Below are 16,614 nucleotides of genomic sequence, written 5' to 3'. Positions count from 1 at the left end.
AAAAAAGCCATCGGCGAATAATGGTGAGCTTGATCCCAGAATTTGGTTTAGATTGGAGGTCCAATAACAAATTAGAAATGTCTTGCGCTTTGTTTTAACTACGTTGGCTCACATAAAGTGCTAGTATTTTTTTTTGATGAATGCTTTTCATCAATTTAGGTTGTCTCCTTTTCTGCAGTGGAGACTTTATCTAGCATTAGAAAAGAGTGGTGATTTTTGGATGTGGCATGCGACTCAGTGGGTCCAAGCTTTTGTCTCGAATAGAGACATTACAAGTAAGCTTTGATGTAAGTTTTAACCCTTCCATTCATGTATCTCCTATCTCATCGAGAAATTAAATGACGGCAATGTTCAACTCCTCCATGATGTTCGCCAGCCTCTCTCTCTCTCCATGCTTCGTGTCTTGATTGAGAAACTTTATCATATTTTGGTCATGATCTTGGAAAAAGAAGAAGATTATGAACTTCCAAACTGCATGTAAATTGAAGGGATTTGGGTTATATTTTTCGCATGAAAGAATGATTGATCTTTTTTCAAGACATAAACTAGTAATAGACACAATGGTAAATGATGATAAAGTCAACATATCTTTTTAATATATCATAACACAAGTAATAAGTAAGGGTGGCATTTGCATGGAAAAAAAATTTATGGGTGGCAATGGGCTAGGTTGGATGGGTCGAAGCATATATAGATTAAAAAATTTTCAATTCATATTTGACCTATTTATAATCGGTCGGGAAATATAAATCCATACCTAACCTATTTATTTTATATACATCCATCCGTAACCACCAATGCATTAAGGTCTTCACTCATCAATCATATATATTAACTAAAACTAAAACAAACCATGGTATACAAAATTACAACTAAAAAAGCCATGTTTAACTTTGAAGATATCAATATAACAATCAAAGGTTAATTAATAATAAACTAATTAAAATGCAACAATATGAATATAATAGGTCTTAAGAGCGAACTTATTTTCTGGGTACGGTTCGAAATGAGGAGGGAAATTTATGGGCAGAAAAAGCAGCCCGGTGAAGTCGATTTACAGCGAGAGAGAGAAAGGGAGAGAGGGTAGGCCGGCGGCCCCCATGGCCAACCTTTCCGGCCTCATCCACGAGCTCCGGGAACGAATCGCCGCCTCTTCGTCCGCCTCCCCCTCCCCCTCCGGCGAGGACCCCCTTGAGACCAAGTTCCGCACCGTCCTCCCCAACCTCCTCCACGCCTATGTCCTCCCCTCCTCCACCGGTATCCCTCCCTCTCACTCTTTCAGTCCCTCTCTTCTTCTCTCGATTTCTTTCCCTAATCGATTCCCCTGCAGGCAACGAGAGAGAGGTCACCGCCGTCCTCAAGCTGCTCTCCCACACCGCCCGCAACTTCCCCGGCGTCTTCTTCCACGGCCGCGCCGCCGCCGTCCTCCCCGTTGTCGGCCGCATCCTTCCCTTCCTTGCCGAACCCGCCTTCCGGTCGTTTACCGTCCCCAATCCTAACCCTGATCGTCTCCCGTGGCATCAAAATCTCATCTTTTTTTTTTCTTGTTTACACTTGCAGTTCTCGGCATGAGGTTATCTTCGAGACCGTCGCTTCCCTTCTCTCCCTTCTCCGCACCGGAGAGCGAGAAGCATATCGCCAGTTCTTCTTGGACGCGATGGTAGCTGTTGAAGGTATGATTTTTTGACTCACACCCAAGACATATTAATATTTACCCTGCAAAGATTCAATCTTTTCACTTCCTGGCTCACCTAATCCCACAGATATTCTTTATATTGCATCGATTAATGCAAGCAAGTCAAATGCGACGTCTTCTGGTAGAGTATCACTCAAGTGTCTCTGTCACTCCTTCGCGGGAATATCTGATTCCCCTGCTCTTTTTAGCGAGCTGCCGGCTTGTTGCCGACCGGCCGATGGCCCAGGCGTGCTGGTTGATCTGACTGATAAGTCGAGGTGGCAACATTTTGCCGCATGGATGATTAAACTTGTTAGCAAATGTCTGACTGAAGGAACACTCTATGTGGAAGGGCTCATCAATATATCATTTGTATATGCTGCCTGTACTCTATTGTGCTACGGGAATGCAGCTTTGCACATGGTGGGTGTTTTTGTTTTCTCCTTGCATGCTGCTGCTTTCTCACCCTCCCCCCTCTGTCCTCCTGAGATGATGCACTTACGTTTCTAAATTGCAGATTCTTTTTCTAAATTATGATGCTTGTGTCATTCTAAACAGGCCTGTTTCGACTTTGCACGTATTACAGCAACGGTAATAGATGCAGAAATCTTACCGGTTGAAAATATCATTCGTTCAATAGCATGCATATTAGGGCAAGATGAGAAGGAACTTATGTTGTTCAGGTATCCCATCTTTGTTAAATGTTCCCTTTGCTTTTTCTTGACTCTTGAATAGTAGATGCTGCCTTTTATCAATTCTTTATAAGTCTTATTTTACTCCTGTACTTGTTTTAGTGTAGAGGACTTGATCAGGCAGATATTTGGTAGCATGTAGGTTGCTATAGCCTTGTAGGTCTCCTTTTCTTGAACAACTTTTTCATATGCGAATATTTTCTAGTGGTTTTATGTGTATGGTTAACCAATATTTTGGTTGTAGAGTAACTTTTGATTAATAAAAATTATTTTGCATGGTGGATTTACATTTTGTATCTTCTTCTTGATGGTGATTCTAGGTTATGCCTTTAATTCTTCTGTTCCTTGTTTCATCTTTTACTCTAGGCCAAGGTCCACCGTACCGGATCCGGTAGGCGTACCGGTTGCCTACCGGACCGGTACGGGCCGGTTCGTACCGTGCTCTGGGCGGTACGAACCGGGAAGCTCTTCCCCGCCGGAACCGGGGAAGAAGAAGAGCACCAGAGAGAGCGCGGGGAAGAGAGGGAGAAAGCCCACCTTCGGCCGCCATCGGAGAGCCGCGGAGGGGCGTCGGAGGCCGGTGGGGGGCGGCGGAGGCCGGCGGGGGGCGGCGGAGCCCGCAGGGGCGCTGCGGAGGCCGCGGCCGCGTCCACTGTTTCGAAAGAAACAGGGGACGCGACCGCGTTTTTTAATTTGGGGATTTTAAGTGAAGTCGGCACATCGGTTGCCGACTTCACTTAAAAATCCCCAAATTAAAAAATTTGGGGATTTTTAAGTGAAGTCGGCAACCGATTTGCCGACTTCACTTAAAATCCCTAAATTAAAAAACGCGGCCGCGTCCCCTGTTTCTTTCGAAACAGTGACGCGGCCGCGGCCGCAGCCTCCGCAGCGCCCCCGCGGGCTCCCCCGTCCCCCGCCCGGCTCCGCCGCCCCCCACCGGCCTCCGACGCCCCTCCGCGGCTCTCCGATGGCGGCCGAAGGTGGACTCCCTCCCTCTCTTCCCCGCGCTCCCTCTTTTTCTCCTCGTCTTCTTCGTCTCCGGCAAGGAACCGGCCTGTACCGGTTTCCACGGCTCCGCCGTACCGGTAGCTGGCCGGACCGGTTTGTACCGGCCCGTACCGGCCGGTACGGGCCGGTTCGGCATACGCTGCTCTAGGCCCATCATCTTGCATTAATCCAAGTTCTATTGATAGAAAATTTGAATTACAGTGTCTCCAAGACAACTATTAGACAGTGGCGGTAAATTCTATTTGATGCTAATGTTAAAAATTTTTTCACCTTTGGTGTGTGAGCTTGTGTGATCCTTGCCATATATGAGATTCACATCCTTTACTTTGCTTATGCTCATATCACTTTGCTTAAAATTTTAGAAAATCCATGAGGATTATGCAGTTATGCCTTTAGGCTGACGGCTAACCTCTCAATTCATTGACAGCCTGAATGCTTTGTTTTGCACCTCCACCTTTTAAACATTTTTGGCATTTTTCTTGAGCATGTCACGCTGTCCTATTCCTATGAATTCTTTAAATAGTAAGATGCTAGAATTTTGCAAATGGATGATGATAAAATTTTTGTGGTATGCAACCGTGCTGGCTTCGATAATACATAATGGTGTTAATGATTTAAGCTGCAGAAATTTGTTTTTTTAATGGTTACAGACATGCACATGCACACAAAATTCCTCACTTGATGGGCCATCCTGTTCTGAAATGTTTATTTTTTTTTAGAGTTAAATATTCCATTATTCCATGTGCAATTTTGCCAACTGCCAAATCATTTACAACAGATTGTTATTGACAGTTATTGGTGTAAATGATTCTTGACATCACTATAAGTACAGCACTCTTGCCGCATCTGTGCAGTATTCTGATATCTTACTACTGATGACCAAGTCTCTAATTGAATTACTATGAGATGAGATTTTTAATGTTAAAATCTGTATGTGTTCTAAGAGCAAAACTGGCTACAACATCTGTACCTTGTCGTTTGCTTGGCCTTGCTCAACATTCTTAACTATGTTTCTTCCTTCTCTCTAATATTTTTGTAAAACTTACAATGTCTTGTAATGCACCAACATGTCTGTTTTGCAGAAACACAGTTTATGACTCTTCTATGGGTGCTTGCCTTCATGTACTGCATATGTCTTGTCAGGATGATGTTGTTGAATCCACAGCTAGTGATGTAGTCAATGTCTTTCCTAGATCAGTCCAAAGCACTGAAAGCCCTGAACTTCAGGTCTAAATATACTTACTTTGGCAGGTCAATTCTTGTTTTTCAAATTGTAGGTTACCCAAACCTGAAGGAGATAATGTATAGATGGAGCTACTGACTGATGTAGTGATTTCAGGTAGCCATGTGCAATGCATACATGCGAATTGCTAAAATCTGCCCTCCACATATTTGGAGGCCAGGACTTCTTGTCAGCATGCTTTGCTCTCCAAAACCTTGTTTTCCATTGATTGAATGCATACGAGTGGCTATTGATATTCTTGGTTTCAATGCTTCTGGAGTAGATGATCATGGTATATATATGCCATTGGAAAGTGGCGAAGAACTTGACATGCCAAAAATTGGGAAGAAGAGGTCGGCTCAAAATAATGACAATATTCAGTGTAAGCGTCACAAGACAGTGGAAATGAGAAAATTTCCTATTGTTAGTATGCATATAGATGATGAGTTTAGAGCTTCATTAACATTGAAACAAGACAAAGAATTTGCAGATGAGTTGCAGCAATCACTGTTCTTGTTTGTTGGCCTTCTAAGACCTGGCATTGCTGATGCTTCTCCATTGAAACCAGATACTGCCATAACAGCTCTTAGCTTGCTCTGCATCGTATTTTCGGCTTATCCTAATACCAGTTTGGCTGCTAGAATTTTTCAGCTAGTGCTTTCTTGGATACCTTGGATATGCAGCCAGGTTCGTAAAAACTTTATCAGAAGCCATGGCAGCAAATTAATCACTTCAACACTTTGTATTTTTCTTTTTCTAACCCATTTTAATTAATTAATCATGCATGCAGGTAAAGGAAATAAGGTTGCTCTCGTTTGATTTGTCCATCTATCTAGAAGCAGTTCATAGCATACTGCTTCTTCAAGGTGAGGCCTTGCGTTCTTTAAAATATCACCAATCCAGAGCATCTTGTGATGACTTTATGTTTATCTCCGGGCAAATGCTTAAGAGTTAGGACAATTGATTAGACTGTATTCAGTTCGCACCTGCCAACTTGCAGTTCTTGTCTCTATTAGGATAACTTTTCTAATGGGAAGCTGGAGTTAGTTATTTAGATGGCATTGCCATTCTAGTCAAAATGGTTGTATATTCCCTTGCTATTCATGTTTTTTAAAATGAGGATTTTATGCATTAAACAGTGTTGGTCCTCTGAAGAGGTCCTGTATATGTGATTAAGAAATCAAGCGTAGAAAATATGACTTTTCCATTTTTTTTTAATTTTATTAAGTCTTTATTACATGCTGATGTCAGGTCAATTTTTGATGGTTAGTACCATGGCCCCAGGTTCGGTATGCCCACTTGAAGGAGAGGAAGAAGATTGGAAAGATATTTAATTACAATAAAATAATAAAATTGCTAATTGTTTGCATGATGTTCATTATGTCATATGGTTCTCAATTTATTCTGGTAAAACTTTAAAATCATTTTTAAGCTAATTTTTGTGTATATATGCATACACCGATACATATACATGTTTTCATATATTTATTTGCGTATGGCTGAACAACTTGCTGAGTTGATGTGCGTATATGCGTCTGTATGGAGGGGTCTTGTGCTTCTCCCTTGTGCTTTGGGCGCTAGTCTAGCAGTTAGTACTTAGTAGCTTGATCTCCCATGACTGCCTGCTACTTGCAGGTGGTCAGACCATACCTTCTTGTCTGCTGGTTCATTGACCAATTTCATTTCTGGACAACATTGCTTTGGCATTTTATTCACTAATTCAGACTTTCTTGATGCATGAATGAAGTTATTCAAGGTGATGATTGCTTCAATGATGCAGACATCATAAATTGTATCCATCTGAGATATGAAGATCTTATGGATTTGCTGAAACTGGCATGGGATAATCATTCACTTGAAACTCAAGCTCATCCTGTCTGGAAAGTAAAATGTCTCTCCTTACAAGCTTTCTCCAAGTTCAGCAATCAACTGAATGCTGAATGTGATCTTGAAGTGTTGGACCTGGCTATTCATGATGAAGCTGAGGAAGTTCGAAATGAAGCTGTTGTCTCAATGCCTGTGATCATCATGTGCTCTGGTTGCTCTTTCCTGGGAGACATGTTTAAACAATTGGAGTAAGTCAATTTGGATTTCCCAATATGCATTTCATGCATGCTTTGTTTTTGTTGAAAAGGTTTTGGGATTTCGTATGGGTCAAAAGTGTTAAAGTGCAGGTTATAATCTACTTATGTTATCCTAGATCAAGATTGTAAATACTGCATTCCGGTGCATGGTTTGTACAGTGACATGCTAGTGCTTGGCACACATTGGCTGGGCAACCAGCTAGTGGCCATGCTACATGCTAGTGTGTGCTGGCACAGCATGGGCTTTATGGCACAGACCAGCATGCAATCTGTCCTAAACAATTATGCTCCTTGAGTATTAGGTAATTATGCATAGTCATTTTTTGCAGATTTCTGTTTTACAAAAATGTATCTGATCCTTCTAGAAAATTTGATGTACCAAGAATTCTAGAAAACTTAAATGCATAATGGAGAAGAATATATCAGAGATGGAAATGTCTTGGTGCTCCATTCGTTTGATGGACATACTTTTGGAAGAGTTGGTGCTTATACTTTTTTTTATTTTAATTCATCCTTTAGGATGGATTATGTAGTGAAAAGAAAATCATGATAAATCAAGTCCTATTCCCTACCATGCATGTCTCTTCACATTACAATATGATTGTTTGCAATACAGTCTGCTTTCTGTGATTCCATTGTATGATAACTCCTCTTCCTTTTAGTTCTTAATTTTAGATTTGATGACACCTTATCGAAAGATGGTGTATCATTTATTCAGTAAATAGTTTCTGTTCTATAGGATTTTCAATGATTTCACAGCCTAGAAAAAAGAAAGTAGCATAGATTACTGAAATGGATGCTGTACAACCTTTTGTTTTCACTGTATATGCATCATCCATTTTTTAAAATTTTTGATGACATTGCAATTGTTGCTATATTTCCCAGGTCATTGAGTAGAGACAAAAGTAAACAAGTTCGTAAATCTGTCCTCTTTTCTCTTGGCTACATGTCCTGTATACATGGCTCCTCTAATGCTTCTGGTGATCTTGATGGAAGTACTTGCAAGTTGTTTCTAGGTGATCACTATGAAAGGCAGATCAAGACAATGGATCTTCTTTTGAGAGGATTCTGGTGTCCTCGATGTGACACAGGAGTTATAGGCAATAAAGGGCAGTCTTTTAATGCTATACGCATGCCTAAGGTGCAAAACTTAAGGCTTGAGAATGACCTTACTTTCATCAAACTGCAGTCCCTCTTTTTTCAATTTCTTTACGAGGAACCATTGGAAGATTTTCAAGTTGCCTGTGTTCAAGTATTACCACGAATTCTTAGGCACGTAACTCAAGATGTTCTGTTTGAAACAAGATTTCAGTGGATTGAGTGTATCGATCATTTACTTTTGCACAAAGCAAAGGCTATCAGGGAAGCATTTTCTGCCGAAATAAGTTGTTTCCTTGAAGATCACATTTTGGAGGCTTTATTCATAGATGGCGAGGCAAGTGAAAGGACCAAAGAACAAAAATTCTTGGACAAAGTAAAATATGCTTTGGCAAGAACGGAAGATCCCCAGGTCTTGGTGACTCTTCTGGAATCGACTGCTGAAATTATGAATGCTAGTGACGTTCATGGGCAGCTTTTCTTTACTCGCTTATTTTATTTGTTGATCAACTTGATAATCAAAATCAGATAGTAAGACTGACCGCATCAAGGTTGATGCAGAGATCCTGCCACTTACATCTGAATGGAGGGTTTGAACTAGTCCTTTCAAAGTTTTTTCATATCCGAGATGAGTTATATGATTATCTCTCTGCAAGACTGGTTGGTCGCCCAACCATGATTAGAGAATTTGCAGAGGCTGTTGGAATTAAGACTGAGGAACTTATAAGGAGAATGGTTCCTTTTGTCATACCAAAGCTCGTGGTCTCACACAGGGATAATGATCAAGCACTCATCACTTTGCATGAATTGGCAAACCACTTGGACACAGATGTAGTACCATTGATTGTCAACTGGTTACCAAAAGTGCTTGCCTTTACTCTTCTTCGTGCAGATGGGCAGGAGCTATCCTGTGTTTTGCAATTTTATCATGTCCAAACAGGATCTGACAGCAAAGAAATATTTGCCGCTGCCTTACCAGCACTCCTAGATGAACTATTATGCTTTCCTGTGGAAGGGGATATGGATGAGATGGACAAGAGGTAATGGGTTTTCTTTAAGTTTTCACTAGCAACAAACAAAAAAAAAAATCCTGCATTCCAATTCTAGCCAGTATTCTTTGGACACTACCTTTAATTGTTGACATTATTGCTATTTTCAGGACCATCAGGGTTCCTACGATGATCCAAGAGGTAGCTAAAATCTTGACAGGTTCTGATGACCTTCCAGAGTTTCTGAAGAATCATTTTGTTGGTCTTCTTAATAGCATTGATAGGAAAATGCTTCATGCTGATGATGTCTGGTTGCAAAAACAGGCCTTGAGGCGTATCGAAAAGTTGATCGAGATGATGGGTCCATATCTTAGTACACATGTGCCCAAAATTATGGTTCTTCTAATATATGCCATTGATAAAGAAGCACTTCAAACCGAGGGTCTTACGGTGTTACATTTTTTTATCAAGCAGCTAGCTAAGCTTTCACCCTGCAGCATTAAACATGTGATCTCGCAAGTTGTAGCTGCTTTTATTCCATGCCTGGAGCGATGCAAAGAAATCCCTTCTGTACATTTACATAAAATTGTTGAATGTTTGGAAGATCTTATTGTTGAAAATAGGTTGATACTAAAGCAACACATTCGTGAGCTCCCGCTGTTGCCTAGCATTCCAGCTTTATCAGAAGTAAACAAAGTCCTACAAGAGGCAAGGGGATCGATGACCTTGCAGGAGCAATTGCAAGATGCTGTTGATGGTCTTAACCATGAGAGTTTAAATGTAAGGTATGTGGTGGCCTGTGAATTAAGCAAAGTGTTGAATGTAAGAAGAGAAGATGTTACTGCTCTGATAGCTGGTGAAGCCATTTCATATCTGGATGTCATAAGTTCTTTAATAACATCCTTACTAAGAGGATGTGCAGAGGAATCAAGGACTGCAGTTGGTCAACGGTTGAAATTAGTCTGTGCAGATTGCTTGGGAGCACTTGGTGCTGTAGACCCTGCTAAGTTTAAGGGAATTTCCTGCCAGCGTTTTAAAATTGAGTGCTCAGATGATGATCTCATCTTTGAGTTGATCCACAAGCATCTAGCAAGGGCATTTAGAGCTGCTTCTGATACCGTAGTTCAAGATTCAGCTGCCTTAGCTATACAGGAGCTTCTGAAGCTGGCAGGTTGCCAGGCATCACTTAATGAAAATATTAGCAAGAAAACTACAAAAATAATTGAGGATGGAAGTATTGGCAATCCCAGCGAGATGAACAAGAGGGGTCAGAAAATATGGGACCGTTTTTCTAATTATGTCAAAGAAATTATTGCACCATGTTTGACCTCACGATTTCAGCTTCCTAATGTGACTGATTCAGCATCTGTTGGCCCCATTTATCGCCCATCAATGTCCTTTAGAAGGTGGATATTCTTTTGGATTAGGAAGCTGACTGCACATGCAACTGGTTCCCGTGCCAGTATTTTCAGTGCATGCAGGGGGATAGTACGCCATGACATGCAAACAGCCACTTATTTGCTGCCTTATCTAGTCTTGAATGCTGTGTGTCATGGTACTGTGGAGGCACGCCACAGCATAACTGCTGAGATCTTATCTGTTCTCAATGCTGCAGCATCAGAAAATAGTGGAGCTACTGTTCATGGAACTACCGGGGGGCAGAATGAAGTCTGTGTCCAGGCTGTCTTTACGCTACTTGATAATCTTGGGCAATGGGTTGATGATCTTAAGCAGGACATTGCACTTTCCCAGTCATTTCACACTGCAGTCTCAAAACAACCACCTAGAGTGAAAGGAGAGAATGAGTCAATGCCTGATGCAGATCAGCTCCTTGTCCAATGCAGTAATGTTACCGAGCTGTTATCTGCCATTCCTAAAGTTACTCTCGCTAAGGCATCAATCCGATGTCAAGCTCATGCTCGTGCTTTGATGTACTTTGAGTCACATGTGCGGGAAAAGTCAGGTTCCTTCAATCCAGCCGCTGAGAGCAGCGGTATCTTTGCAGATGATGATATTTCATTTTTGATGGAGATATACAGTGGTTTAGATGAGCCTGATGGCATTTCTGGTTTGGTAAATCTGCGGAAATCATCTAGCTTGCAAGACCACCTCCTCATTAATGAAAAGGCAGGAAATTGGGCAGAAGTGTTAGCATATTGTGAACAGGCTTTGCAGATGGAGCCTTCTTCTGTCCAGAGACATTCAGATGTTCTCAACTGCCTGCTAAACATGTGCCACCTTCAGGCCATGGTAACTCATGTGGATGGTTTGATTCGTAGAATACCTCACTACAAGAAGACATGGTGCATGCAGGGTGTACAGGCAGCTTGGAGGTTAGGGAAATGGGATTTGATGGATGAGTACCTTTCTGGTTCAGATAAAGAAGGTCTAGTATGTAATAAATATGAGAGCAATGCTTCATTCGACATGGGCCTTGCCAAGATTATCCAGGCAATGATGAAGAAAGACCAGTTCATGGTTGCTGAGAGAATTGCCCAGTCTAAACAAGCATTAATTGTCCCTCTAGCGGCAGCTGGTATGGATTCTTACATGCGTGCATACCCATATGTTGTGAAACTACACATGTTACGTGAACTGGAGGATTTTCACAATCTTCTTGGGGATGAATCGTTTCTTGAAAAATCATTCAGATCAGATGATCCAAGATTTTTGAAAGTGATAAAGGACTGGGAAAATCGTCTTAGGTTTACGCAACCATCACTATGGGCAAGGGAGCCACTCCTTGCTCTCCGCAGGTTAGTTTTCAGTGCCAGCAATATGGGTGCTCAAGTGGGAAACTGCTGGCTTCAATATGCTAAACTTTGTCGTTCCGCTGGTCATTATGAGACTGCCCAGCGGGCAATACTAGAAGCACATGCTTCAGGTGCTCCAAGTGTGCATATGGAGAAGGCTAAATTTTTGTGGAGTACTAGAAAATCTGATTGTGCTATAGCTGAACTGCAGCAATCACTTCTAGACATGCCCGTGGAGGTTCTAGGCTCTGCTGTGATCTCTTCGCTTTCTAACCTTTCCCTTGTTTTGCCAAATCCACCTTCTCTTTGTGCCACACAAGCATCAAAGGAGAACCAAGATGTGGCTAAATCCATTCTCTTATATACAAGATGGATCCACTACACAGGTCAAAAGCAGAAGGAAGACATTATGACTCTTTACTCCAGAGTGAGAGAATTGCAGCCCAAGTGGGAAAAGGGATATTTTTTCACGGCAAAATATTGTGATGATCTACTTGTTGATGCCAGGAAGCGGCAGGAAGATAATCTTGCAATGCAGTCTTCTTCTGGTGCTGGTGGCTCTTTAAATTCTTTGGCTGAAGATAAGCCCTGGTGGTCTTACCTTCCTGATGTGTTACTATTCTATGCAAAAGGACTTCACAAAGGGCACAAGAATCTTTATCAAGCACTACCAAGACTATTGACACTTTGGTTTGAATTTGGAAGCATATATCACAGAGATGAGTCCTCATCCAACAAACCTATGAAAACTGTTCATGCAAGGGTAAAATTTTCACTCTCCTCCTCCTCTTCCTCCTCCTCCCTCTTCCTCCTCCTCTTTTATTTCTTTAGCTGCTTGAGTCTCAACATTCTGACTTCCATTTACCAGGTTTTGAGCATTATGAGGGGATGCCTGAAGGATCTGCCGACATATCAATGGCTAACAGTACTATCCCAGTTGATCTCCCGCATCTGCCATCAGAATGAAGAAGTTGTTAGGATTGTCAAACATGTCATTACATCAGTTTTACAAGAATACCCACAACAAGCCCTCTGGATGATGGCTGCAGTATCAAAGTCAACAGTTGCTGCAAGGCGTGATGCTGCTGCAGAGATAATACAAGCTGCACGTAAAAGATCCCGGCGTGGGAGTGATAACAGCATCCTGTTTGTTCAATTTGCTAGCCTGATAGATCACCTCATTAGGCTGTGCTTTCATCCAGGGCAGCCGAAGGCAAGGACAATTAATATCTCAACTGAGTTCAGTGCCTTAAAGCGTATGATGCCACTAGGGATTGTACTGCCAGTCCAGCAAGCTCTGACAGTCACATTACCCTCGTATGACGCAAGTCTAACAGACCCTTCTGGTTTTCATGTCTTTTCAGCTTCTGATCATGCTACAATATCTGGAATAGCAGATGAGGCTGAAATCCTTTCCTCTCTGCAGCGACCAAAGAAGGTCAGTGCAATATTTTTCTAATGTTTATCTGGTTTTAGCAAATATGGATAGCAGTAACAACAAGGAACTTGCATTTGAATCAAAGGACTGTTATAGAGAAGGTCAATACCCAGTGCAAAATGAAGTTAGTAAAATTTGTTTATGTAAGAATCTCTTTATCTGTTGTGAATTCATATAAATCTTTGTTGTTTCATTTGGCATAACTATGGACTGATCAATACTTTAAACCCTGGAAAGTTATTTTTATGGCTTCTAAAATCTAGTTCCTGAATGGATTTAGAGTGATTTCCAGTTCATGTAAATGTGTCCTCGTAACTCTTAATGATTCTAATTGTAACCTCTTTCATGTCAGATCAATTTATGTATAGAACAAATCTATCTACTGATGGAATAATGTTGAGTCTCAGGTTGTTTTCCTTGGAAGTGATGGTGTGCGTCGTCCATTTCTCTGCAAGCCAAAGGATGACCTCAGGAAAGATGCCCGAATGATGGAGTTCACTGCCATGATCAACCGTCTGTTATCTAAGTTCCCTGAGAGCCGCAGAAGGAAGCTCTACATCCGGACCTTTGCTGTGATCCCCCTCACTGAGGATTGCGGGATGGTAGAGTGGGTGCCACACACTCGTGGCCTTCGCCACATTCTTCAGGACATATATATAACCTGTGGAAAGTTTGACCGGCAGAAAACAAATCCATTGATTAAAAGGATCTATGATCAGTGCCAGGGAAAGATGCCTGAAGATGAGATGCTGAAGGCAAAAATCCTCCCAATGTTCCCCCCTGTTTTCCATAGATGGTTCTTGACCACATTCTCTGAGCCAGCTGCTTGGTTTCGGGCTAGAGTGGCTTATGCGCACACAACTGCTGTGTGGTCCATGGTTGGGCACATTGTAGGGCTTGGTGACAGGCATGGCGAGAACATTCTCTTTGATTCAACTAGCGGTGACTGTGTTCATGTTGATTTCAGCTGCTTATTTGATAAAGGCCTGCTCCTAGATAAGCCTGAGTTGGTGCCTTTCAGACTAACCCAAGTAAGGAGAACAGAGCATCAATAGGTTTCTTTCCTCCCACTTTGACCTAATAATTGTTATTTATCTACTAATCAATGTGCAGAACATGATTGATGGCCTAGGCATTACTGGCTATGAGGGCATTTTTTTGAAAGTCTGTGAGATCACCCTTTTGGTGCTGAGAACGCATAGGGAGACTCTGATGAGTGTTCTTGAAACTTTCATCCATGACCCATTGGTGGAGTGGACCAAATCTCACAAGTCCAGCGGAGTAGAAGTACAGAATCCTCATGCACAGGTCTGTATAATCTTTATTTGTATCGCTGCCATTAGTAGCATATTGACCATTATGCTTGATTCTTGGCATTATAAGCAATACTTAGTTTTTAATTGGTGCGAGAAAATTTTATGGTTTTGAATTTTAGAGGGCCATCAGCAACATCAAAGCTCGACTACAGGGAGTTGTGGTTGGTGTGGCAGCAGCACCATCTTTACCCTTAGCCGTGGAAGGACAGGCCCGACGATTGATAGCTGAAGCTATTTCACACAAAAATCTTGGCAAGATGTATATATGGTGGATGGCTTGGTTTTGAATTTCTTCCTTATGCTTCAGCAATCTATCATCCTTGCATTTTGGTTGCTTTATATTATGTACACTTCCTCTCTTTGGTGAATCTGTGAGAGGATGTATAGAAGCGCATCCCAACCATCCACAGGCATTTTGGCTTTCACCATGTGGATGATCGCGTTGGAGGTTATTGTTAGCCATTCAATTTTTGTTTCAAAGTGTCAACATTCAACTACTATGCTCGATTCAGGTAACTTGGAGGACGCATCGTTTATCTACTTTCTTTGTAGCTTCTCCTTGATGTTAGCATACTGAAATCAGGAAGTCATATATGCTGCCTGCCATGCCGGATTTGTGATGAAGTTTACCAACCCTTCCAATGGTTTACTGCAGGTAGCAGTGCGTGGCGTCGGTTCCTCCATAAAAAATGAAGAATGGAAAGGCAATCAGGGATTGAAACCTCCTAAGCACCACTTTTTTGGTCCCCAAAATCACCTTATCATGTTTGTGTCGCATCAAATATGCGTATTGCACAAAATACCCAGTTTAGTGCTTGTTCGGGAGCCGTAGCTTATGCCTTAGCTTTACTACTGCTACTACTACTACTACTAACAAAATGGTGAGAAAGGCTACCATGCTTTCATTAGAAATTTTACACTTCAAATTGTACAAGATGTTACTCTCTTTAAAATATACTATTTATCAACCTATGAAAGAAAACATATGTTTTTAGAAGTGATTGTTTTTTTTTTTTGTCGGATTAGGAGGAAGGTAACTATTTACAGAGGGAATTTACAGCATGAGTTGTAGGGAGGTTTCGAGTATAGTTTGCTTAGGGTATGGGCCTTAGCCATCGCTAGGGTTGACTTGGTTTGGTCGTCAAACTATTCTTAGAACGTTACAAGGGGAGGGCTTTTTCACATAAAGAGGCTTGATGCTTCGTTTTGACAGCTGAAAGTCCGATGACTTTGAGAAGTAGTCTGATTTTAGGTGAGTTAATCCTTTATTGATGAGAGTATCTTCTCGATGTCTTCTTTTGCCTTTCCTTGGTAGCTTGGGAGTCGATCTGTCTTCCGACTCGAGCTGGTGGTTTGGGGGTGCAGTCTTTCTTGACAAGAAGAGAGATTTTGATCGCCCGGCATGCGGCTAGATTCATTCTAGAGCTTCAGTGTTTTTGGAGGCAGGTAATGACGTCGCGGTATGGTCCGGCTCAGGTTGGTGAGACTTCAGCTAGGAGTTGGCGATGCTCCCCCTTGTGGTGGGAGATCGATAGATATGTGCCTTTGATTTTATCTAATTGCAGGTGGCTGATAGGTGACAGACAGGGCATAGACGTGGTGGTAGGCTCCTAGGTGGATTTGCTTTTAGTAGGATTGTGGCCGACCATGGTTAGCATCGACGCCCCGAAAGAGCTGCGGGTTTGTGACCTCCTTCAGCCCGGTGGGGCAGGCTGGGATACTACTCGCTTAGCCCAGCTGTTTGGTGACCAGTTTGCTGAGAGGATCTGGTTAGTACCAGTTCCAGGTTGTCCCTGCCCCGACATGCGGGTATGGAGCTCGACATGCAGATCTAGAGTTAGGGTTGGCAATGTTCTCAGCCTTCTCCGGAGTGTGCAGAACATAGGGGTTGACTGCATCTGGGTCTGGCGCTTTGGTCTGCATCCGAGGGTGGCCTTGTTTCTCTAGAAGATTGCCTGGGGCAGGCTACCGACGAGGCTCATCCTGAGTGGTAGGGGCCTGGAGATCTATTTCCAGTGCCTCTTGTGCCAAGTGGCTGAGTTCGTGGACCATGCATTGTTCCAATGCCAGCGTGCAAGGACGATTTGAGAGCTTGCTAGGGTCCCTTCAGGAGGCTAGCGTGACTCGACATCCTTTCTGCAAATGATCAGACGGTGGGTGGCCTCACTACACTCCAAGCAGGTGGCTATAGTAGTGACCAATATGGCGTATCAGATCTGGCTATCCAGAAATGCCTTGACGTGAGAATTGTCCCCCTCCGCGGTTCGTGATTGAGTGGGCTCGAAACCAGGACACCTAGGGCTTCTTTTTTGCTCTTCGAGCGCTTCGCACGGTGTTTT

At 42.4% G+C, this 16,614-nt stretch overlaps 1 protein-coding gene across 1 annotated transcript; it reads left to right on the top strand.

Annotated features, from left to right (window-relative positions):
- The first annotated feature begins 994 nt into the window (after positions 1 to 994).
- On the top strand, positions 995 to 15,272 carry LOC103722900 (serine/threonine-protein kinase ATR). Its single transcript, XM_039115499.1, is given in 17 exon segments — positions 995 to 1,257; positions 1,331 to 1,475; positions 1,561 to 1,673; positions 1,764 to 2,098; positions 2,234 to 2,358; positions 4,458 to 4,602; positions 4,715 to 5,284; positions 5,388 to 5,463; positions 6,345 to 6,672; positions 7,567 to 8,261; positions 8,264 to 8,819; positions 8,939 to 12,284; positions 12,390 to 12,959; positions 13,367 to 13,990; positions 14,073 to 14,267; positions 14,395 to 14,787; positions 14,931 to 15,272. Coding segments are annotated over 16 exon segments (8,226 nt in total). The 5' UTR covers positions 995 to 1,022; the 3' UTR covers positions 14,563 to 14,787; positions 14,931 to 15,272.
- Positions 15,273 to 16,614: the final 1,342 nt, after the last annotated feature.

This window comes from Phoenix dactylifera, chromosome 18 (assembly GCF_009389715.1).
Source record: "Phoenix dactylifera cultivar Barhee BC4 chromosome 18, palm_55x_up_171113_PBpolish2nd_filt_p, whole genome shotgun sequence".
Taxonomy (NCBI): domain Eukaryota; kingdom Viridiplantae; phylum Streptophyta; class Magnoliopsida; order Arecales; family Arecaceae; genus Phoenix; species Phoenix dactylifera.
This window is presented reverse-complemented; position numbering and strand designations above follow the sequence as displayed.